Here is a 23,093-nt window from a genome sequence, read left to right as displayed (position 1 = left end):
CTTCCTCTAGAGTTTCTTTGTTCCTGGCTTCTGCCCTGAAGGAGGTTGAGCTCAACTGTGTCAGCCATCCTTCATAGGCCCATCTGCCTCCTCCCTTCCTGGGCAGATAGCCAAAGGAGGGTGGTTGGGTTTGCATGGGCACAGAGTGGAATCAATTCAGGGTCACAGCATGAACACCAGATCCTTAGAACTTGGTTTCTCTCACATTGTGGGGATGCGGGTGGAGGTTGCAGGCAGGATAGATTTGGGAGTGGGCAAAACTCTGAGGTTGGCAGAGATAAGTCTGAGCCCCACATTCAGAACAGAGTAGGGGGTATCCCTACTCTTCCAAGATGACCAGCACATCTAGTAAAATCATTAAAGGAGTTCAGGTGCCAGGGGAATGCAGCCAGGCCAGTCCTGGTCACAGACCATCTCCCATGCACTGGACCATGCTGGATAGCATGTCCCATTGTTTAAAAAACTATATACACAATACTTTTAGTAAATCTGTTGAGAATTTTATACATGCATAAATGTGTTTTGATTAGATGATTAGATTCACCTTCTATTCTTCGGCTTAATCCTTCCAGATCAGCCTCTTACCTACACCCTTTTTTTTTTTTTTTTTTTTTTTTTTTTTGTAGTTTACTGATTCAAGTCGTCAGATCTTCAGTGAAAACTGACTCTTCACCACCATCAGCTGTTAACAGCTCCTTAGCTAGGGGCCAGGGCCCCTTCCCCAGGGCTGGAATGTTGTCTGTCTTGACCTTGCACAGGTCTTGGGTATCGAGCTGCAGCGTCCCTGAGTTCACTAGAGCAGAGGTCCTGTTGTGTCCGGAAGGCATTGTTTGGTCCTATCCTCCCAAAACTTCTGACTCTCACGGTCATTTTGCCCCAACTTTCACAAAAATCCTGAGTCCTGTGGGGCCCATGTGGGCATGGTATAGTGTCATTTCCACTCACTGTGAGTCTCTGCATTAAGTGCTGTCCACTGCACAAAGAAACTTCTCTGACGAGGTCTGAGACCTGCATGCAGCCTTTCATGGCACAAAACCGGGAGGCTCCAGGATGCCTCTGCCTACCAGCTACACAGTCTGGAGAAATTCAAATCCTGCTCTGAAGCAGTCCAGGGTCTGGATAGTGACACTGCTCTCTGAAGCAGGAACAAAGCACAGCCCAATGATTGAGTCCCCAGGTCAGAGGCTAGGAATTAGCAGCCCAGTTGGGAGAGCATAGGTTGATGTGGATATGAACTGAGACACAGCGAGAGGGAGGAGACATGTGATGGTGGGGTGGAGAGCAGCCCTGAGCAGATGGGTCCAAGCAGAACATAACACTGGTTAGAAGACAGCACTTGGGTGTCAGTCTGCACTGGCCACCTTTTTTGAGGGTTGCTTATTGATTTTGCAGCTGTATAATCCAAACTCAATGACTCTCTGGCTTCCAGAGAGTCTCCCATTTCCACCTCCTTTTCTACAAAAGTACGAAGATTACAGATGTGTGCCTGACTTTCTATGGGTTCTGGGGATTTGAACCCAGGTCCTTATGTTTGCACAAAAGTAATACCCTTTAGGGTTGTAGGAACAGGTTTGTTTGGTTTGGTTTGGTTTTGCTTATTTGTTTTTTTTTTTTTTTCTAATTAATGGTTTGAAAGGCAGGGAAGAAACGTTACTGGAGTTCTTGGGGAGTTCCTGAAGACTCATTGTATGATAACAAAAGAATTGCTTCCCCATGGGTTTTTTTTTTGTTTTGTCTCAATAATTAAAGTGTTGTTACTTGGGTGAGAAAGATCTCCCATAGTCTAAGGCATTTGAATGCTTTGTTGTTGCAGGATATTTGATAAGACCCTGAACCCTGAGATAGTGTAATTTACTGGGAAAACCTGTTTATAGTTGTGGTTTGGCTCCCTCTTAGCCGCACCTTTAATCCAAGAGCTTTGTGATTGAATATTGTAAACAGGATTAAAATAAAGTCAACCTTAGATCAGGAAGCAGAGTAAGCAACCAGCTGACAGGAAGTGAACATGGGATTATAAGAAAAAGCCATAGAGAGTAACAGGAAGTCAGGAGGATGGATAGACACACAGGAAGTAGAAGGGAGGGAGATTCAGTTTGGAGGAGGTTTTCTGAGATGGTGAGGAAGGAGATTTGCTTCTGGGATGCTGGCTGAGGAGAAAGGCCAGCTGGGAACTTTGCCTCTCTGAGCTAGTCAACTCTCACCCCAGCATCTGGCTGTTGATTGTTCATTGGCAAAATCAAACAATTGAGGTTTTGTTAAAAACAACAATTTGTCCTCACTTGATGGCTTGTTTGAGGAGGGTTAGGAGGTGTGGCCTTGCTGGAAAAAGCAAGTCACTGGGGATGGGCTTTGAGAACTTAAGGCCTCACCTTGCAGTTTGCTTTCTCTGGTGCTTGTGGTTCAGGATGTGAGCTCTCATTTTCTGCTCCAGCCCCTACATCCACCTGCCATTAAGGTTTCTGTCCCTCTGGAGCCATAGCCCCAAGTCAACTCTTTTATGGGTTGCCTTGGCCAAGCTGCTTTACCACAACAACAGAACAGAGATTAATAAAAAGAAACTCAAGGACAAGAAGAGACTCTGACAGATTAAGATTAATTTATTAGAGTTTCAAAGGGAACTCCCAGGGCCCAGGAGCTGTCATCCTCAAAGCTGTGTTGAGGAGGAGAACAGAAAAGCCAAGCCAGCATGAAGATCAACCACATGGCAACAGGCAGTCACTCGATGAAGAAGAGAACTTTAGGAAGTCCAGAGTGTTACGGAGTTTAAAAGGTGTAATTAGACTCTTGCAAATGTCCAAAAGAAAAAGAAAGAAAAAGGGAAAATTACTGACTCAGAAAGGTGAGCAGATCAGATCAAGCCCATGTTGGCTCCTGGGCACTGCACTAGGGTCTGTGAAAAAAGTACATTATTTAAAAAGGTGAGCCTCCGCCCCTACTGCTGGGTGTCTAGCTAGACCCTCGATCCACCCTGTTGAATTAACAAGAAGACAAGGGCATGTTTCCACCTACAACTAGATCACAGTCTCACCCACCTAGCTATCTGTTCAGCCCTCTTTTCTTATATGAAGTGTAGATAGCAGCTTGCACAGCACTTACTATTCTGTGCTACGATCATTTATATTTTAAAAAGGAAATTAGTGACAGTTTTGAAATTTTGTTTTTTTTGTTTGTTTGTTTTTTGTTTTTTGTTTTTTTTTTTTTTTGCTAAACACAGAAATATAAGAATATGTTTTCATTTTAACCCGAGATGGGATATGGGGCTCCTTTAGATTGTTCACAGCAGCTGACTATGATCTGTTTTGTGCTCTTGCAGGTATGTGATTTTTTCCAGCTGCAGATCATTTCTGCGATTGTGCAATACTTGGAACTCTGGGGGCTTTTAGAGGGTGTATACGTGCTAGAGCGCTGAACGCAAGGCACGCTGGTTGATTGGTTGTTGTTGGTTGTTGTTGGTTGCAGTTTTAGAGGCTATATACGTGCTAGAGCGTTGATCGGCATGCTGGTTGATTGGTTGTTGTTGGTTGCAGTTTGTTAAGTATTCGTGTTAAAAGAAGAAACAACAAAAAGAAATTAGATATTCTGACTTCGAAGATCAAACTTGCCCCTAAGAATACCACACGCCTCATCGGCAGGAAGTAGTCTAACGATGGCATTGCCCGCCTTACAACTCCTGACTTGTTCAGGGATCTCTTTCCCCCTCTATCCTTTTCTCTTATCTAGTGTCAGGGTCTTGATAGGGTGCATGGAAACGGTGGAGAGTGGTGGAAGAAAGAAGAACTCCCAAGTAGCCGAAGAATGGCTACAGGAAACTGTTACATGTCATGCTTAACGTGCAACAGGACTCCATATGTGTGAGTTTTGAGACTTGGCATCGTTGCCTTCTCTGAGCCTCAAACTCCTAAGGGTGTGATTCACACATGTGGCCCGTGGGTGTGCTGAGCGGGTCACCATGTTTGCCCAATTTTAGGTTCCCTAGAAGCAGGTGTAAGAAAAAGAAGTGAAGCTCAAATTCTACTCTTTGGAGGTGACCCTTAGACAAAGTTTTAACTACCAGGTGCTAAAAGATAATCCCTGGAAACTAGCAACACAGCGAGAATGTGATGGGAAGGGGAGGGAAGGGGGCGTTAAAGGCATGTGTTGAAGTTTGCACAGTGTCCACCTGGGCTCAGACATACTGTGGGTCTCTGGGAGACAGTACGTGCCTCGAGTCATCTCTGGAGCTGGGATAGTTACCCACTGATGGCCATCCTTCAGGACTGAAGATTGCTCCCAAGGTCTATGTTTGGGGTGTGTAGCTTGCACTGCAAAGGTCAGGTCTAAGAACAAGGCCAGGTAGCTCTAAGAGAAGCCCCAGTAATTGCAACACACACACACACACACACACACACACACACACACACTCACTTAAAAACCAGCACAGTATGTAAACACACATACTCAAAGAGGCACACATAAAAACCTCCTCCACACTTTACAGATTTGCCTCCACATGTACACACATGGCACACATTATGAATATATTTGCACAAGTGCACACAGTCACACTCAGTTTCCACAAAGTTTCTGACAAGTTGAATTAATGACCTAAGAGCCTGATGTTCTCAAACTGGCCACCAGAGGGAGCGTCTTCCATTCTCAGAACCACAGGCTCATTCATTTCCCATCCTTTCTGATCCCAAAGTTTCTTTGTTCCATCCGATCAAGGAATGAGACATTCAGGACCCCAGATATCAATTATGGCATGAAGCAGGTTTGAAAAGGATCCACTAAAGCTCACGGAGGGAACAATGAGTTTATTGGGCTTACTTATAGAGCATGAATGGGAGGCTGTGCACAGAGTGTGATGACTCCAGAGCAGTTCTCTGGTATGTGATGGCTGAATTGTTGGTTGTCAAGTTGACTATATATGGAATCAACTAAAACCCAAGCAGCTTGGGCAAGGCCTATGAGGGATTTTCTTGACAGAATCCCTTGAGGTCAGAACCCATCTTAAATCTGAGCCACGTCTTGTGTTGCCAACTCACATGAAAGGTCATGGAAGAAGGAAGCTTTTGCTTTTTGCCTGCTTGCCCTCACTCACGCTGGTGAGCTCATCTGTCTTGTTGCTGGCACTCCTTCTCTGGTATGAGAACCCTTTGTTTCAGGATTCCCATGCAGACTGAAGACAGCCTAAAGCAGTTCTCTAGGAATCAGTCCTCTGGGACCTCTGCTCTAGATAAGAACAGCTGAGACATCCAGCCTTATGAACTGAGCAACAACTATAGTGGACCAGTAGGCCACTTGAATAACCCCCCCTTTAAATATGTATACAAAATATGTATTAATATGTATTTTCTATCAGTTCTGTTTCTTTAGCGATCTCTGGCTAATACACCATAGCTGAGTAGGTGAACTTCAGTTCACCTTCTTGAGTCTGTACGCCCTTCCTCTACTTAGAACACAATAGTTGACAAATGCTAGGAAGAGTGGCGTGAATCTCAGTGAGTGTCCAGTGACCCTCCCCACCCTGCCATCTATGACAGAACGTCTAAACACAAGCCCCCTTGTGATGATCACTTGCAAATAGGCACAGCCAATCTAATAAATGTAGAGGCGGTTCTGCTTAGATGGCCTTTCTACAAGACTACTCAGAAGGGAATACTGATTGAAATGGATTAGAAGCTGTGTCTGTGAGGGCGGATGAGAAAAAAAAAATAAAAACACAATAGACCTTATTCAAGTAAGAGGAATATATTAATGAAGGAAACATTACAAAGCGGTGTAGGTCTTTCTCTGCAAAGTGAGTCAAGCTGCTGGCACACAGTGCTTTCACACTGCTCCCAACAGGAGCTGCCAAGTGTAGCCCCCACAAAAGTTCTCTCATGGGTGAGTGTTTCAGATCCAGAAATAGAAGGTCCAGACCAAGGAACCCTTAGGACACAGTGGATAAGGCCTATGTGTGAGTAGACAATAGTGAGAAGATGCTGGAGAAAGCACAAAGGTGTGGACTGGGAGCTGGAACTTGAGACCAGAGGAGAGAATGACCACCTCTACCCCACTGTGGTGTTTTGAATGAGAATGCCCCCCCACCCCTGCAGGCTTATATATTTGAATATTTGGTCTCCAGTTGGTGTAACTGTTTGGGAAGGATCAGGAAGTATGGCCTGCTTAGGGTAGGTGTGTCACTAGGGGAGAGCTTTGAGTTTCAAAGGCAATCGAGTTCTCACTTAGCTCTCCCTCTATCTTCCCTGATTGTGGATCAAATGTAAGCTCTCAGCGATTGCTCTGGTGCCATGCCTGCCTGCTGCCATGCTCCCCTCCATGATGGGCATGGACTAATTCTTTAAAACTGTAAATCCCAATAAACTCTTCTATAAGTTGTCTTGGTAATAGTGTCCCTTCATAATTGAAAAGTAACTAAGACAGAAGTTGGTATCAGGAAATTATGTATTTCTGTAACAAGCCTGACCATACTTGTCTTTGGAGGAATGTGGAAGCCTTTTGGACTTTGGACTAGAAAAGTGGTTGAATGCTTTAAACAGAGCTTAGTGGGCCATTCTGGAAGGAACAAAGAAGAGAGTAGCAGTGAGGACAGTGTGAACTAAGAGGTTTCAGAGGGTAGTATTATTAGCAGCCGGCCTAAAGACCGTTCTTAGGATATTTGGCAAAGAATGTGGCTGCTTTCTGTCCTTTTCTAAGGATCTGTCTGAGGCTAAGTTGGAAAGCTCTGGGCTGATTTTATTAGCAGAGGAGATTTCAAGATAGCTTAATATTGCTATGTCACTTGGTTATTAATAATCACTCTTATGTAGGTCTCTAATGAATAAAGAAACCTGGGCAGAAAAATTCAAGTGTGTAATATAAGGAGGAAAGAGCTCCAGAAAATATATTGGACCTAAATCCTGTGCTCAAAGAGATGGGAAGTTTAAAGAAAGGCCTGACCCTAAAAGGAATAAAGGAAGTTATGCCCTGGGGCAAGACTGCACAGCTAATCCAGCAACTTGTAAAAGGAAAAGACCCAAGGGATTTTCTCCGTTAAAAAATAAGTGAAATTCAAAGGTTATGCAAATGTAATCCAAGGAAGGGATCAAGTTTCATCCCAAGAAGGCAAAAGAACTTGGTTCTGGCTTTAGAGTCAAGAAAGATGCAGGATTAAAGGGGTTGTAGAATCCTCCTCTGTGATTAAGAAAAGGCACAAGAGGCCAGGTGTGGGGCGGGGAACTCCCTGCAGGAAAGCTCTGATCGGCCATTGTGTGACGCTCTGAAATGGAACCTGTATTGTGATGGGGGCCTCAGGATGTTGGAGATGCCAATGTCACCGGTTACCTGCCAAGGAAAGCTACAGACGGAAGTGGAACCAGCTCAACATATAGAGAAGTGTTTGCAGTCACTGGACAGCTGCAGATTTGGGGTTTACTCTACTGGATTTTCACCTTCCTTTAGCCCAGTATTTCCTCGCTATACCACTATTCTTTCTTTTAGGAATGGTCCTGTGTGTTCTGTGCCCTCGTGTCCTGGAAGTATACAGTTTGCCTTTGGATTTTCCAACGGGTTGCTATTAAGAGATTACCTTGTGTTAGTATTCTGTCTAAACTCCACCTCCACAGTTACCTGGCAACAGCCAGGTAGGCCTGGCCCACTATAAAAGGGGCTGCTTGCCCCCTCTCTTGATCTCTTGCCTCTAGCTTCTCTCTGTCCCCTCCCCCCTTCCCCCTCTCTACACGTGATCATGGCCGGCCTCTACTCCTCTACTTCTCTTCTTCCTCTCTCTTCTTTCTCCTTCCATCTTCTTCTTTTACTCCCCCCCACACACCTCTGCCCTATCTTCTGAATAATAACCACCCCAACCCCAACCGTTTGGTCTGGTGTGGTCTGTTCTAAGCTGCACACGGACGGACGTCTAACACCTTGAGTCTTGGAAGAGATTCTGAAACTGGATTTGAGACTGTGAAAGACTGGAGACTTTCAAAGATGGACTAAATGCATTTTTAATTATTATATGGCTGGGAACCTATGGAGGTTAGGGAGTGGGGTATGGTGGTTTAAATGAAAATGGCCCCAAGAGGCTCATACTGTAAAGCCCACTCGAAAAAGAACTCATGATCCCCGGAGAACTGCAGACACACCCCAAATCACTCATGAGAAACACAACTTGATGCAATCGCATGAGGTTTACTGGCTAGCCAGGGCTGTCTTCCCAAAAGCCCAAGCAGGGGCAGAGGAATTCATCCCCGAACAAAAGAATTTTACAGATTTTAAGGGGGAATCTACAAACCAGGTGGGGGTGGAGTTAGGGAAGGGGGAAGGCTGAGAGTGGAGTTAGGGAAAGGGGAAGGAGGGGGAACAGGTCACTAGGTCATTGATACATTTGATCTCAAATTCTTAAGATGGATGGTATGTCACTTTATAATTGGCTATTTCGAAATAGTTTCACACTATATATCATGAGCTCCAGTTCAAGGGGGTCAGGCTTATCTCGAACTTTTAGCATCCTGGCACCAACTGTCTCAGGGTTGTTAGTTCAAAGCACGGCCAGGCTAATCTTGGGCCCATAGCATCCTGACACCATACATCTTATGGTTTGTTTAGTTAGGGCCATCTATTCAAATGGTCAGCTAATTTCCTGGGACTGAGGCAACACAGTGTTTGACTTACAGGTTTTTATGTCTTTGCTTTTAAGAGTAGGGTTCAGGGGATCAACTTATGATTTTTCTATCTTTCAATACATTTGAATATTTGGTCTTTCAGTAGGTATACCTGGATTAGGAAACACAGCCTTGTTGGAAGAGGTGTGACATTTGGTGTGACTTTGAGGTTTCAAAAGATAGCATTGTGTGTGTGTGTGTGTCTCCAAGGAATAAGCTCTCAGCTGTTCCTACCATCATACCTTTGCTCTGCCAGTGTAAAGCCCAAGCGAAAAGGACTTCACTATCCGTGGAGAACTGCAGACGCACCCCAAATCACTCACGAGCACCAGCATGGACTGAATCCTCCAAAACCATAAGCCCTAATTAAGTGCTTTCTTTTGTAAGTTACTTTAATCATGATGTTTTATGACAGCACTAGAAAAGTAACTAACACATACACACGTACACACAATTTTAAAAAGAAACCTTTAAATAAATACACTAATACCAAGGATAGCCCCAAACAAAAATCGATTAGGTTAAAAATAACTAATAAGCCGGGTGGTGGTGGCGGCGGCACACGCACGCCTTTAATCCCAGCACTTGGGAGGCAGAGGCAGGTGGATTTCTGAGTTTGAGGCTAGCCTGGTCTACAGAGTGAGTTCCAGGACAGCCAGGACTACACAGAGAAACCCTGTCTCGAAAAACCAAAAAAAAACAAAAAAACAAAAAACCAAAAAAAACCTAATAATATAATAACATGGCTTCAATGTTCCCAAAAAAGATTTTAAAGATGACTAATGAAGATTCATAAAACAATTTAGTGTCATGACAAGAAAGCCACAACATTCTGTGTGAGCAACTCAAATCAACAACAACAAAAAATAATAATAAAATATTTTCTGAGGTGGAAGTCACATAACATGAACATGAAGTGTTTAATGATATGGAACCTCCATGCTCTGTTTCTAAGACGCTTTATCAGCCCATGAGGGAATCATATTCCCATTAAGCAGTTTCTCCTCCTCCCCCCCTCCACAGCCCTATCGACCACCCACAGGCTTTCGGTTGCTATGGGTTTATCTACTCTAAACATCCCATAAAAGAAATCATGACATGTGATTTTGCTGTATGGCCTTTGTGACTTGTGCAGAGTGAAGACCCAGCCATAATCTGTCAGGATTGCTCCTGTTATGGCTGAGGAATGTCTCATTGTGTGACCACAATGCTATGTCCATTCATTCATTTGAAAGTGGGAGCTTGTATTGTTTCCACAATTTTGCAAACACGAGTAGGGTATAATACAGCTTGAATGTGAACCACCTGCACAGGCTTATTTGTCAAACATTTGGTACCTGCTTAGAAAATGGAGTGGTTGGTTCTGGAAAGGAGCAGAAGCAAACAGAATTACCCTTCAAAAATTAACTAGGGAAAGGGGTATCATGACTTTGGGAGCAATGATCAGGTAAAAAAAAAAAAAAAAAAAAAAAAAGCAGGAACATGTTAGAGGTAATATGATGGTGACCTTAAAGGAAAGACAGGCTTCACTGTAAAACAAGGAGAAGAATTTCATTATGGGGTATAGGTTGTAGTAAAAGTAAGAGAGATGGCCAGATGGCCACCATAAACATGATGGAAGGGCAGCCCCAGGTCTGAGTCTTCAGAAAAATCTGAACAAAGGAAAATATATGACTTTTGCATATTTTCAGGGGGTGGTGGGAAGTGCGACACCACATGATTTAGTTTGGGATAACTTTGGTGGCAACGAGCATGAAGGAACCAGGCGCCATAAATTAGAGGCCATGTCATCATGCATCATGTTCAGCCTGTGATCATGCAGAGGAAGTCAGGGATCTTTGGCTCAAATCAACCAGGTGGACTCCGTAACTCTGACCTTGCAGCCCCTGCTTGCAAGATGACAGCACTGCTTGTGCTTTCCAATCTACAAGGGCAGAGTCACACCTGTTTACTTACTAAGAAATCCAGGGCAAAGTGGATGGGTTACAGTGCTTGGGTGCTCAGCGGCTCCACCCGCAGCCACAGCCCGCCCTCGGCGCGCAGGATCAGCTCTGGCTTCCGGCGCGGCTCCTTGTCATCTGGCAGGACGCGGAAGCGCAACAGTGTCAGTGCCAGCGCCACCTTCATCTCGTTCATAGCGAAAGTCTGTCCTATGCAGTTCCTGCAGGACGACGGGGTGGGGACTCCGACTGTGCCCTTTGCCGGGATTCAGACAGGCGTCCTCAGACGCAACCTGACCCGGTCCACATCTCAGGTTGAGAGATGCTAATATACCGAGCACACCACTAATGCTTAATTCAAACCTTGCCCAGAGTTTAGGCCACAATCCAAACCAGTGTAAAGGAGCCGCACCACCACAACCAACCCTGGCGGCTCTTGGAACTTTCCAAATAGGTTCACCAAATCTTGGTGAAACCTCTACCATCTCAATCCACCTTTCCTCACTACTAGGTCCAGATCCTACTCCAAGACCCTGAGCTTGCTGGCCTCACCTTGGTCCCGCTGAGAAGGGAATAAATGCCAGAGGCGATCTAGCCTGGATGTTCTCTGGATCAAAACGGAAGGGGTCATAGACCTGCAAAAGACTAGCCGTGGTGAATGGGTGACATCTACCAGCACTGGGGCCATGGGGATGACCAAGAATGGGGACACAGCGCACCTCAGGGTCCCGCCACACAGTTGGGTTGTGATGGGTTCCAAAAATATTGATGATGCAGATGATACCTGTGGGGAAGAGAGGCCAGCAGGGTGAGCTGCCTGATGAACTTTGCTGTGTACCCTTCCCTAAACTCTGTGGCTACCTTTAGGGATGACCCGGCCATCTGGGAGGGAAATGTCCTGGGTGCAGCATCGAGAGACCATTGTGACTGGGGGATGCAGCCGCAGACTCTCCTTGATGCACATGGTCAGGAAGGGCAGCTGGGCCAGGTCGTCCCTGAGGAGCACATCACACAGTTGTCCAGGGGCAAACCAGAGGCTGTCAGCCCGTGTTGCTCATTTAATCTCTCCTCACAGTGGTAAAATAATCCCGAGAAGTGCAGAAAATTAGAAAAGTACTAGAGGAAATTTAACCAGGAATCTTTACAGAAGTTTGTTTGTTTTCCTGAGACAATGAATTGTTCAAACGCCCACCCATTTAAAAGCTCAACAAATTTACATCAAAGCAAATATTTCTTATGGCAAAAAAAAAAAAGCGAAATGTAAAGAAAAAGAATAAACGGATCTAACTTGTTCGCTATTCTCTCTCTCTCCCTCATATATCCCATCGACCGTTTTCCCCCTCCCTGTCTTCTCTGAGTTATTTCTCTTGTTTCAGGTCCTTCCATCACCTTACTCCCTCTTTATCCTCCATCTCCCCTTCTTCTTTCCTCTTTACCTGTTTCCTTTTCTTTATTCCCTCCTGCTACCAGTCATCTTACTGACTTCCTCCTCCATCAGCCAATGCCGTCCTTAGATCCACCACTCCCCAGTCCCACACAGATAGTCAGTGACTTTCCCAATCAAACATAGCCTTTCCTCCTACACTTGCTTCTCTCATACTTTCAATCCAATGCCTTCCCCTGGGTCTTAGGGCTGCCTTCCCCTAAGAGTGTTCCCCCACCAAGCTGAGAGCCAAGGAAGGCTGGTCTCTGAGCTAAGTCTTTAGCACAGACTGGGCACCAGATTGGGATGGAAAGGCAGTGTGGGACAGTTTGGGGAATGAAGTGTAGATGCGTGGATGATTCAAAGGTTCATGAAAACATACATATGACTTTTATTCCCAGATGTCTCTTATGGATCCCAGGGCAGAACAGTAAGGAGGTAGTCAGAGAACAAAAGAGCAGCCTATGAGGAAGGGAAGACACGGGGAAATGTTAAACAGGACGGAAGTCCAGGAGAGGAAAGGAAGTCCATTTATCCAACACATGCAACGTGGCATCATCTGCATTCACACAGTGTTATCTTGTCAATAATTCTCTTTGAAGTCTACATTTTTCTTTCCAGTGCATAGACCTTTTTTTTTTTTTTTTTTTTTTTTTTTTTTTTTTTTTTTTTTTTTTTTTTTTTTTTGCTGATGAAGTAGATGCCTCACCCACCAGCCAATAACAGAAGACTTAAAGAGTTCCCTTCCCCACCTGGGGAACAAAAGCAGGAGAGGGACTCAGGGACCGTCTACCATGACCTATGCTCACCATTCAATCTCCTGAGGCTCACGGTCCCTCAGGAGCTCCTGCACCTCCTGCCGGCAGCGCTCCTGGTGTTCAGGGTGCTTTGCCAGGTTGTACAGGATCCAGGAGAGCCCACTGGCTGTGGTGTCATGGCCTGAAGAGCAGACAGATAGACTTGGGTCTCTGGGCTGTTTCAGCACCACTGAGTGGGCAGCACTCAGGCAGGGATGTTTTAAGGGGTGGGGTGAAGATAGAACACAGGGAACGGAGAGGCCCAGATTCCTGTGGTGGAGAGACTCCTATCCCTTCCCTGCTCTCACACTGATGCCCTCACCTCTAAACATGAAGGTGTCAGCCTCAGCTCGGATGTCCTCATCTGACAGCTCCTTTCCATCTTCATCCTGGAGTCAAGTCAAGGCAAGTTCTTGTATCACACAACTTCTGAGGGCTTCCATGTCTAACATAAAATAACATCTAGAGATCCTTTTTCAACCAGGCTCACAAGACTTTCATAGTCCTGCATCTTTCTTGGTCACCAGCACACAGGTATTTTCTTGGCTTCCCGTTTTTTCCTAGTTGAAGGAATCAAAGACTCATGGGTATTTTCTCCTTCTGTATGATGAGTGATTTCTGTGGGAAGAGTGACTAGCTACCTTAGAACCCTTGCAGGGCAACTTGTCTTGGCAATTAGAGATTAAGCATTGCTCTCAGTCAGTTTTCCTCAACACGTAGCAGACCGCTATCTCCAAAAATATTTATCTTACACTTCATAGAAAAGCAAAATTACAGGTATGAAGCAGCAACAACAATCATTTTATATTTTGGGGTCAACACAACATGAGGGACTGTGTTAGAGGGTCAGAGCATTAGGAAGGTTGACAGTCACTGCTCTAAGTCTTTGACTTTGCTCACTAGGTGGGAAGAGTGGACTTCCTCCTTTATTGCTACTTGATTTGTCACCAGGTTGTGTCTGCAGGATGGGAAGATTTAGACTGACAGGAGAAATCGGAGAAGCATGTGACTGTGTAAGGATAGATGATGTCACAGTGTGTGTGGTTGGTAAGTGGACTAGCTTCCCCTTCTCCCTTCTTTCTCAATTGCTAGTTTCCAAATGTTGTTCCCTCTCTCTCACCTTGTTCTCCTACCCCACAACTGGGTCTAAATATAGAGAATTTATCATATTTCCTTTAGAAATTATCAGGTTTGCAAACCTATAAAACGTACCTCACCACTTGGTTAGAGTTGTTTATATTCAAAAATAAAGTCCCCTCTTTACTTGAGAAAATTTGAGAGAAATGCAGGGTGATTTATGTGCCCAAAAATGTCACAGTGAAATGCATTATTTTATAGCTTAAAATTAATCTTATATTCCTTGCTCACTCTCCTGTCTCCTCTGTCCCTTCTTTCCTATTATCTATTTACCCTTCATTTACTTTACCCCTCCTGTTCTCTCTCTCTCTCTCCTGTTCTCTCTCTCTCTCTCTCTCCCTCTCTCTCTCTCTCTCTCCCTCTCTCCCTCTCTCCCTCTCTCCCTCTCTCCCTCTCTCCCTCTCTCCCTCTGTCTCTCCCTCTCTCCCTGTGTCTCTCCCTCTCTCCCTCTCTCCCTCTCTTCCTCTCTCCCTCTCTCTCCCACTCTCTCATTGTTTATCCTATTGCTTTCTCTGAAACCAAGAAGACATAAATGTGCTGTCCTATGAGCCTCCATGACTCATATCTTTTTCTGTTGTGAATCCTGTTTGAATGAGAATGGCCCCATAGACTCACATATTTGCATGCTTAGTCCTCAGCTGATGAACTGTTTGGAAAGGATTAGGAGGTGTGGCCTTGATGTAGGAGGTGTAACCTTGTTGGAGGAGGTGTGGCCTTGTTGGAGGAGGTGTGGCCTTGTTGGAGGAGGTGTGGCCTTGTTGGAGGAGGTGTGGCCTTGTTGGAGGAGGTGTGGCCTTGTTGGAGGAGGTGTACCACTGGTGGGCTTTGAAGTTTCAAAAGCCCACTCCAAGCCCAATGTTTCTCTCTCTCCCTTTCTCTGCCTGCTGCCTCTGAATCAGGATGTAAAGTTCTCAGCAATCATTCCAGCTCCAGCCTGTCTGCTTCCCACTATGATGATCATGGACTAATCCTCTGGAACTCTAAACAAGGCCCCAATTAAATACTTTCTTTTATGAGAGTTGCTTTAGCCATGGTGTCTCAGGGTTTCTCTGTGTAGCTCTGGCTGTCCTGGAACTCACTCTGTAGACCAGGCTGGCCTCGAACTCAGAAATCCGTCTGCCTCTGCCTCCCAAGTGCTGGGATTAAAGGTGTGCGCCACCACCGCCCAGCCTAAGACTGGTTTTTAACTATAAAATAACACATTTCACCGTGACATTTTTGTGCAAATTAATGTCAGGTAAAATAAGCAAGTCCCTGGGAAGGGAAGATGTAAGAATAGAGAATGGTTGCTACGTTCCTAGCATGGCGTGATCTATGCTGTGTGATCTATGCTGAGTATGATTCACTAACTCACCAAGTAAGGCCCTTGGGTTCCAGACCTGGAACGACTGTATTGACTACACCCCAGTGTGCTTGCTCTCTACAATGTGTTTCTCTTTGACTTGTCTCTCTTTACCTCAGATGCTTCCTATGGATTCTAGATGTTCTCTATATCAAGTGCAAGTCATTACTGAAACACCATGTCATCTCACATTCAATACAAGCATCCACTGTATTCCTTATGAAATCATAAAGGGTTGGAGATGGAGAGATGGCACAATGATCAAGAGCACCCATCACTCATATGACGCCTCACACTCATCTGTTCAGTTCTTGGGGACTCAATGCTCTCATTTGGCTTCTGCAGCCACCAAGCATGCATGGGATGCACATTCACTTCTCCAGTCCTGAATATGAGACTAGCAACATGGTAAGACACATCTCAAGAAAGCTACCTAAAGCCAAAAGGGTTGCCATGCACGTGTAATGCTAGCACTGAGGAAGCTGAGGAGGAGGAACATGAGGCTGGGGCCAGCCTGGCCTACAGCGAGAGACTCTATCTAAAAGAAGAAAACATTTAGTTTTAAAAGCTCCGTTGCACCTCATAAGAAGCCGACCTTGGTTAGCAGCAGCACATCAATGAAGTCCAAAGTCTTGGACTTGGCTTTGGCCCTGATGACATCATCACCACCATGCTTGGGTAGAGTGCGACGTCGCTCCTGGATGACGGCATCGGTGAAGTCATGTACCAGGCGGCAGGCCTTATAGAAGCGCATTCCGTCGGGTGTGAGGCGGTAGAGCAGGTCCATGTGCAGAAGCAGCTGCTCATTTCTTTTCACAGCCAGGGTACTGAGCTCCAAGATGGCAGCAATATATTGGCTAGGCTTCCTGCACAATGAGAACATGAAGAGAAACAGGAATACTACAGACCCAAAACCTGAGGGGCATCTCTAGGCAGGAGGAGGAAACTATTTCCTAACAGGATCCCGAGTAGCCCAACTCATCTAGAGCCCATGGCAACAGTGATAGGCGTGGGCCTTGGTGACATAGAGACTTGTTACATACGTAATCTTGTTATGTATGTAATCCCAGCAACAAACTCAGTTTCTTCTCTCCCTTCATTCCATTCCCACGAGCCTAGGCACTTCCCTAAGCATTCACTACATAGTGTGGACACCCGACTCCTCTCTTTCCTTTCTTACACAGGGTCCAGTTCTGCTCCCCCTCCTCCCTATATTGTCCTCCCAGATTAGAACTCATCAATTCTTGTAGTTTGCTATGTCCAGTCTTATTTACCTCCCTTTTACAACATCAATTCTATTTTCTTTTAAAAAGCGGTCACTGCCTACAGAGCTCTTCTGTATTATGGGTGCACCTTTAAAGGAGTGTTAAAACTCTGATGTTTTCTGTCTCTCTTTACTTCTTAGTTGCCTGTGTTTCCTCCAATACATAGTCCCCTCCATGATACAAATTTGGACACAGATCCAAATTACATTGAAACCACAAATATTTCCTCTATTTGATAATCTTAGATATTTTGTTATAATGATAGATAATGAAGACCTCTCACCTTAACTCACAGAATGAAGTTCCACACTTTTCTTTTATCTTTCTTTTTTTTTTTTTTTTTTGGTTTTTTGAGACAGGGTTTCTCTGTGTAGCCCTGGCTGTCCTGGAACTCACTCTGTAGACCAGGCTGGCCTCGAACTCAGAAATCCGCCTGCCTCTGCCTCCCAAGTGCTGGGATTAAAGGCATGCGCCACCACTGCCTGGCTCACACTTTTCTTGATTTTCAATGTCTGTATGCTTTACTTGCTTCTGTTCTCCCAACCTCCTTCCAAATGCCTCATGCCAAATGCCCATGATCTGTCTCACCTGAATCTCTGTGCCTTCTTCTGAACAATTCCACCTCACAGGAGGGGCTACTCCATCCTCCATGGGGTTGGTTCAGTATCAGTTCTGACCCACTTCCTCCATGGAGTCTCTCCTGCTGGCTCTGGCCAGCCTTCCCTCCTCTACCTCTTGCCTTGAGTCTATGGACCAGATTCCAAGGCCTGAAGTTGAAACTCACTCCTGACAGTTGCTGTTGAAGCTGAAGACACATTTCTGTAAAGTGTCCAAGGTCATGAGGCTGATGTTCTCAAACATGTCCAGACAGGCGCTACCTCCTGAGGCCAGGCGCAGCCACTTGGCCTTTGTTGGAAAGAGAGGAGAGGAGAGTTGGATCTTGGCTCCCCAAGGCTCTGCCCAATCCCAGCTACTCAAATGGGCACCCTCAAACCAGTTTCTGAATCTCAGCCCAGTTATTAGGGAACCTAAACTGAGTAACAGTGGAAGCAGTTACTATAGCAGATGAAGACCCAGGATTGGGTCAGAAGTCCTGAGTTCAGGTCCCAGCTGATTCCCATGTTCTGTGCTCCCTCTGTCAGTTAATTCTCTTTTCCTAGTTCTTGCTTGTCACATCTCTAGGAAGTTGATCTCATCTGCTAAACTAAGGGGAAACCCATGTGCACCATTGTGGGGAGCCAACAGAAGGCAGCTATCATCCTTGCAGCCATCTTGAGCCATATACCCTGAAAAGAGACTTGATTACATTAGCCTACAACAGCTGAGCACACTCTGATAACATCTTGCTTTAGATACCCAGGATTTTCCCTTGGGTGTGTGAGACTTAAAGGTGTGTGACTTAAGGGTGTGACTTAGAGATCAGATTTAGAGACAAGACCTAAAGGCATGATTAAAGGCATGACTTAGAGGGGTGGCTTAGAAGTGAGACATATAAAAGGCAAGAGGCAGACAGAAGAGTTCAGTACAACTAGAGAACAACTTGGAAGTAGGAATTAGGCACTTGGAACAGTACAACTTGGAGGAAGAACTTGGAATTAGACATTAGGCACTTAGCACTTGGAAGAAGTAACTTAGAACTTGGAGGCACTAGGAACTAGGAACTAGGGACCAGAAACTCAAGACTTGGGACTTGGACTAGGAAGAGAGACTGAAGAATAAACAGGATTGAATCACACTCTGTCTGGTCTCCATTCTTCGTGTCCGTCCTCACTCTCTCTCTTGCTGAACCCCGACCCGCAGACTGGAGCTGCTTGGGGCAGTGCGGGCTAACAAGTTAGTCCCCAAGGCTTTTGGCAGTGCGGGTCCCAACATTGACAGAACGGTCCAAGACATTTTGGCCCCCAAGCGTGGGCTAGAGCAATTCTCAACATTTCTGGCCCCCAAGTGTGGGGCGGCTCGGGCCGAAACATTTTTGGCATCCCACGTTGAAGAAAGGATAAAAGCTGGAGTGATGTACATACAGCTTGCTGTGCAGTGAACTGGCTTTTCCATATGACTCAAGGATCTGGTATGTTCTAGCAGAATCCATAACCAGTAAACAAGCTAACATCAGTTTACAAGTCAGGGATCATTCTGTGACCCTCACCACAATTCTTAGCTTGCTCAGGTACACATATAGTACAGTGTGATTTTTCAGCAACAATAGTTAGATTTTGACCCACTTTTGATTTTGCGTTTGGCTTATGATTTGACCAACAAAAACTGGTGGGATGATAAGGATACCATCTCAATTAAATCTAAGCTTCATGTTGCATCCTGCTTCTCTCACTCTTGTGGAACTCTGTGCCTCACAGAGGAAAGAACCATGGCAACACTTGCTGAGTTCTCCCTGCCAAATCCAGTCTAAATTATCTTGAAGTCTGCAAGCTTCAAACATAAGAGAACTGAGCTGAATCAGTCAAGCTACCCACCTGATCCATAGCTGATCATAAAACACCGGTGACCTAGACCTTGTCCAGAAGAAACAACCAGTGTGTTTGGAACTGCCAAACCATGTCTGTGCTCAGTTTTCAGGCCTCAAAAATTCATACATGAGCACCCATCATGTAAGGGTTCATGACTCTATGGTATCATCATGAACACAGAGCAAAAAAAATTAATACTAAATCACACATGGGGAACCAAGTCTGTAGGAAAACTAAAATGGGCCACCGTGGCCCCTCAGAGCCATTACTGTGGATTACATCTGTCTGCAGTCCCTTGCCCACCCCTCTCTAGACTCCAGCTGGGCACATGGGTTTTGGGGACTCACATGCATGATGTTGGTGCTGTCGTTGAAAACCTTCACATAGGGTTTCAGGATGTTGAAGTGGAAGGCAGGTGTCAGCATGCTACGGTGGCGGCTCCACTTGTCCCCAGCACTCACCAGGAGCCCATCCCCTGGGAAGGTAACCATTGGCAGTGGGCAAAGGTGACACTTTTTCCTGGACCCCAGGGTTATTCCCAATCATTTGACCTGCAAGGACTCACCCAGCCAGGGTTTCAGGAAGCTGTAGAAGATGTCATCCTTTGGGGCAACCGCAGCTGACATGAAAAAGAATCATCAGGATCCAGTGGAGAACACAGAGGATGAACTTGGGAAGAATCTGGTGTTCTCATCAGAGGTGTGCATATCTACCTCAAGCCAGAAAGGCAAGATTTCAGAGAAGGATAGAGGAGGCAGGGAATAGAGGAGAGGTGAGCAGGAGCCAGACGAAGCTATAGGAGGAAGAAGGACAAAACTGTGGCCTGACACTACATAACACACCCAAGTGTGCATTCATATAGAAAGACTATACAGATGGCCACCACCTACCACCTAGCCAGGGTCCCTACCATCGCCAGCCTGCTTCCCCACAGCACACACTAGGATGGTTGCATAATACACCTTCTTTCTACTCCTGAATTAGAGGAAACAAAGAGAACCTGGAGCTTGCTTCCCTAGGCGGACAGATTGATGGATTAGTTATGTGGGAGGCAGATGGAACTCTGGGAATTGTCTCTAACCCTTTCTCCTTTTCTGTACTGAGTCCTGCCTGGGCTTCCTCCAGACATCTTCTGTATACAGCAACCCTCAACCCTCACTTAGAGGAATAGAAAGACACATTCACTCTTAGGATCCTAGACACAGCATAAACCTGGGTTCTCTTCCCTACCATTCTCGGCACTGAAAGCCAGGTATTCCAATCCCTTGAGCTCAGTCTCCTGTCCAGTAAGTGAAGTACCTGATCCTGGGACTTTGCATCAATAGCCTGGATTCTTACCCATGCATCTGCTTTGTGTTTCCCAGGTCTTCCCAAGATCAAGTAAAGGCAAGTGACCTAATAAGGACTCTCTGTCTTGTGGCTCAGGCCAGCAACTTAAAATGAATTACAAGCCCAGAACTCCTGGGAACTCTAAGAGTGAGGCAGGCTGCCCGATGGTCTGAGACTCATCATTTAGACCTTGATGAGAAGGTTTTCATGAAAGGGGAAGTGAGGCCCAAGATGGTAAGACCTGAAGACAACCTCCTAGGCCTTTACAGGCTGTACATTCTCTTTATTTCTTTGAACTAAACCATGTGGATATCATTCACACCCAACAGAGACCTATCTATGCACAGACAGCAGGCAGCCTTCCTGGCAGATGTTAGAGCCATGGTCACCAGGGAACACTGCCCTACCCTTGCCCCACCTGGGCCAGTAAGGTAGTGTCAGAGGTCAGAGGGCAGGGTAAGTGTGCCAGGCTGGAGTAGAACTTACTAAGAAAGATTCTGGGTCTGTTCAGTGATCAATAAAGATTTGATGGGCAAACCAAAGGAAGAGGAAAAATATAGACTAGCTGAATCCCACATTAGTATACACTGGCTCACTGCTGTACCTGGGGATGCCATGGGCTGCAGCCCTACCTAGGCCCTGTACAGCCTGCCCTACTGTTAATATTCCTATTATCAGGGTAGATTTGTCTTCATTCCAGATACCTAGCTTTGTCTCTCGTAGACCTTCACTGGTCTAGCATCTGGTCATGTCTGGTCTGGTCATGATTCCTCCTCCTGGAAGCCTCCCTACATGTACTAACAGAGACCTCACTTCTCCATTCAGCCATCACTCATCTTCCTTAGGGCCATTCCTGATCACAGGTGGTGAAGTGTCTCTTCCAGATTGGGTTCCTCTAGGACAGAGCCTTGCTCATGATCTCCTGGCATCCCAGGAGTACCAAGAATTCTAGGATGGGGAGAGAGAAAATGACTGGAGTAGAGGAAGAAGAGAGTGACATGGGATGATAAGTACACAAAAAAGCAGAACACCTGAGATAGATACAGGAAGGGAAGCTTGGGTTGCTGCAGGGCACACACAGAAGAATGGAAGTCAGGACTAGAAGTTCTCAGGTTCCCACAGACACACCACCAGCAGCTCCCATGGGTACCTGAGGCACTGAGAACAGATCGGATGATGTCAGGGTGGCACAAATTGATGAGAGGAACCATAGGACCTAGCCAGGTCATGAAGCCCTGGGGGTAGGTGGCCACCAGCTCAGTCATCTGCTTCATGCCTTCTTCCGTGGGAGGGGACTGGGGGGAAAAGACAAGGGCAATTTTCTTGAGATGGCTCTTTTCAGGGATCAAATTGGCTGGATGCCCACATAAGCAACATGACTTTTGGTTGCATCTGTGACCTTCTCAGAACACATCAGCATTCACTGCAGGAGACTGAGGCAGGATGTCCCTCCCTCCACAGTGTGGGTGGTACCATCCAACCCAGTGAGGATCCAAATGACACAAGAGACAGAGAAAGAGGAATTCACCTTTCCTTCCAAAACTGGGACACTCAGCTTCTTGTGCCTCCAAATATCAAAATTCTGGTCCTTGACCTTTGGGCTGCAGCATTTATGTCTGACACTCCACTTTACACTGGGCCTTTGTTCTAAGACTAAATTGCTACACCACCAGCTTCCTGGCCCTCCGATTTGCATGCGGCATTGTGGGATTTCTCAATCTCCTTTATTACATAAGTCCAAACTTTATCTACATGTTTAACTACCTGTCTATCCCTACCTTCTCTTTCTCATTTACATAGCTGTACATGTTATGTGTGTATTGTGTTCATTTATATAGCTATACAACTACATACAGAATTGTGATACACGATGAATTTTTGATTTAATTTAATTTTTTACTTATTCATTTTACATCCTGCTCTCTACCCCCTTCCCGGCAATCCCCTCCCACAATTCTTTCCTCATCCTCCATCTCCTTCTCCTCTGATAATTTGAATATAGTACCTTGGTCACATAAAACTGCAACACAACTGAAGATTATCTATGTCTTTCAATTTTTGCTATTATTCCTATGTTTAGATACATTTGGCTAAATAAATGCCATTATCTAAAAACTGTCTGCAAGCTTCTCAAAAGTACTATGAGGAAAGGTTTGTCTGCTGGAACCGAAGAGTGTTCTCTCATAACCTAGATATGCAGTAGGCTCTGCCATGATGGTTTGACTCAGTGTACTCTATAGCATTAGTAAAATAATGAAATCATCCAGTGAAAAGTAAATTAAAAATTTAATTTTTAAAATATGTCCCTATTGCTAACAAATGCAGAATGATGTATCTGTGTGCATATGTAAATGTGTGTGTGTGTGTGTGTGTGTGTGTGTGTGTGTGTGCACTTGTGTGGCGGTGTGTTTATTTTACTGTTTGTGTGCATATGTGTTCATGCTTTGCTTCTGGTGCTCTGGAGAGCACTAATATACTTCCTCGGCACCTGTAATAGGCTTCTCCTGAAGCCCCTCGAAGTGATATAGCCTCTGTAGTGAACATGCGTCTGGATGTTGCAGGACAGAGGAAGAAATCCTTGCTTCTTGCTTTGTCTTTATCAGTCATGTCCTGATATCAAGCCTGCAATTTATGGTCACTAAACAAGCTATTTTGTTACACTGTCCACCTCAGAGAAGCTCTCTTTGTCTTGAGAAGATTAACTTCTCAAGTGGAATCAGTTTTAGTCCAAGTAAAGGCCTTAAGGCAAGATCCTGACAGGGAAATGTGTG

The 23,093-nt window shown here is 45.4% G+C and overlaps 1 protein-coding gene across 3 annotated transcripts; it reads right to left on the bottom strand.

Moving 5' to 3' along the window:
- Positions 1–8,131: 8,131 nt before the first annotated feature.
- Positions 8,132–22,230, bottom strand: LOC143435935 (cytochrome P450 4F4-like). 3 transcript variants are annotated; one of them, XM_076919687.1, is made up of 12 exons: positions 21,473–22,227; positions 19,559–19,612; positions 19,341–19,468; positions 17,313–17,434; positions 15,859–16,129; positions 13,107–13,173; positions 12,797–12,926; positions 11,426–11,559; positions 11,284–11,348; positions 11,117–11,199; positions 10,581–10,785; positions 8,132–10,153 (listed from the first exon to the last, which is right to left on the bottom strand). In XM_076919687.1, the coding sequence occupies exons 1-11, from the start codon at positions 21,594–21,596 to the stop codon at positions 10,608–10,610; spliced, it is 1,356 nt and encodes a 451-aa protein (XP_076775802.1). In that variant the 5' UTR covers positions 21,597–22,227; the 3' UTR covers positions 8,132–10,153; positions 10,581–10,607. The 3 variants fall into 3 exon arrangements, with proteins under 3 accessions (XP_076775802.1, XP_076775804.1, XP_076775803.1); XM_076919689.1 differs by lacking the exon at positions 8,132–10,153 and having other exon boundaries at positions 10,160–10,702; positions 21,473–22,230; XM_076919688.1 differs by lacking the exon at positions 8,132–10,153 and having other exon boundaries at positions 10,160–10,785; positions 19,559–19,702; positions 21,473–21,607.
- Positions 22,231–23,093: the final 863 nt, after the last annotated feature.

This window comes from Arvicanthis niloticus, chromosome 22 (genome assembly GCF_011762505.2).
Source record: "Arvicanthis niloticus isolate mArvNil1 chromosome 22, mArvNil1.pat.X, whole genome shotgun sequence".
Lineage (NCBI taxonomy): Eukaryota > Metazoa > Chordata > Mammalia > Rodentia > Muridae > Arvicanthis > Arvicanthis niloticus.
The sequence above is the reverse complement of the archived record's forward strand: the minus strand, read 5'-3'. Positions and strand labels throughout refer to the sequence as shown.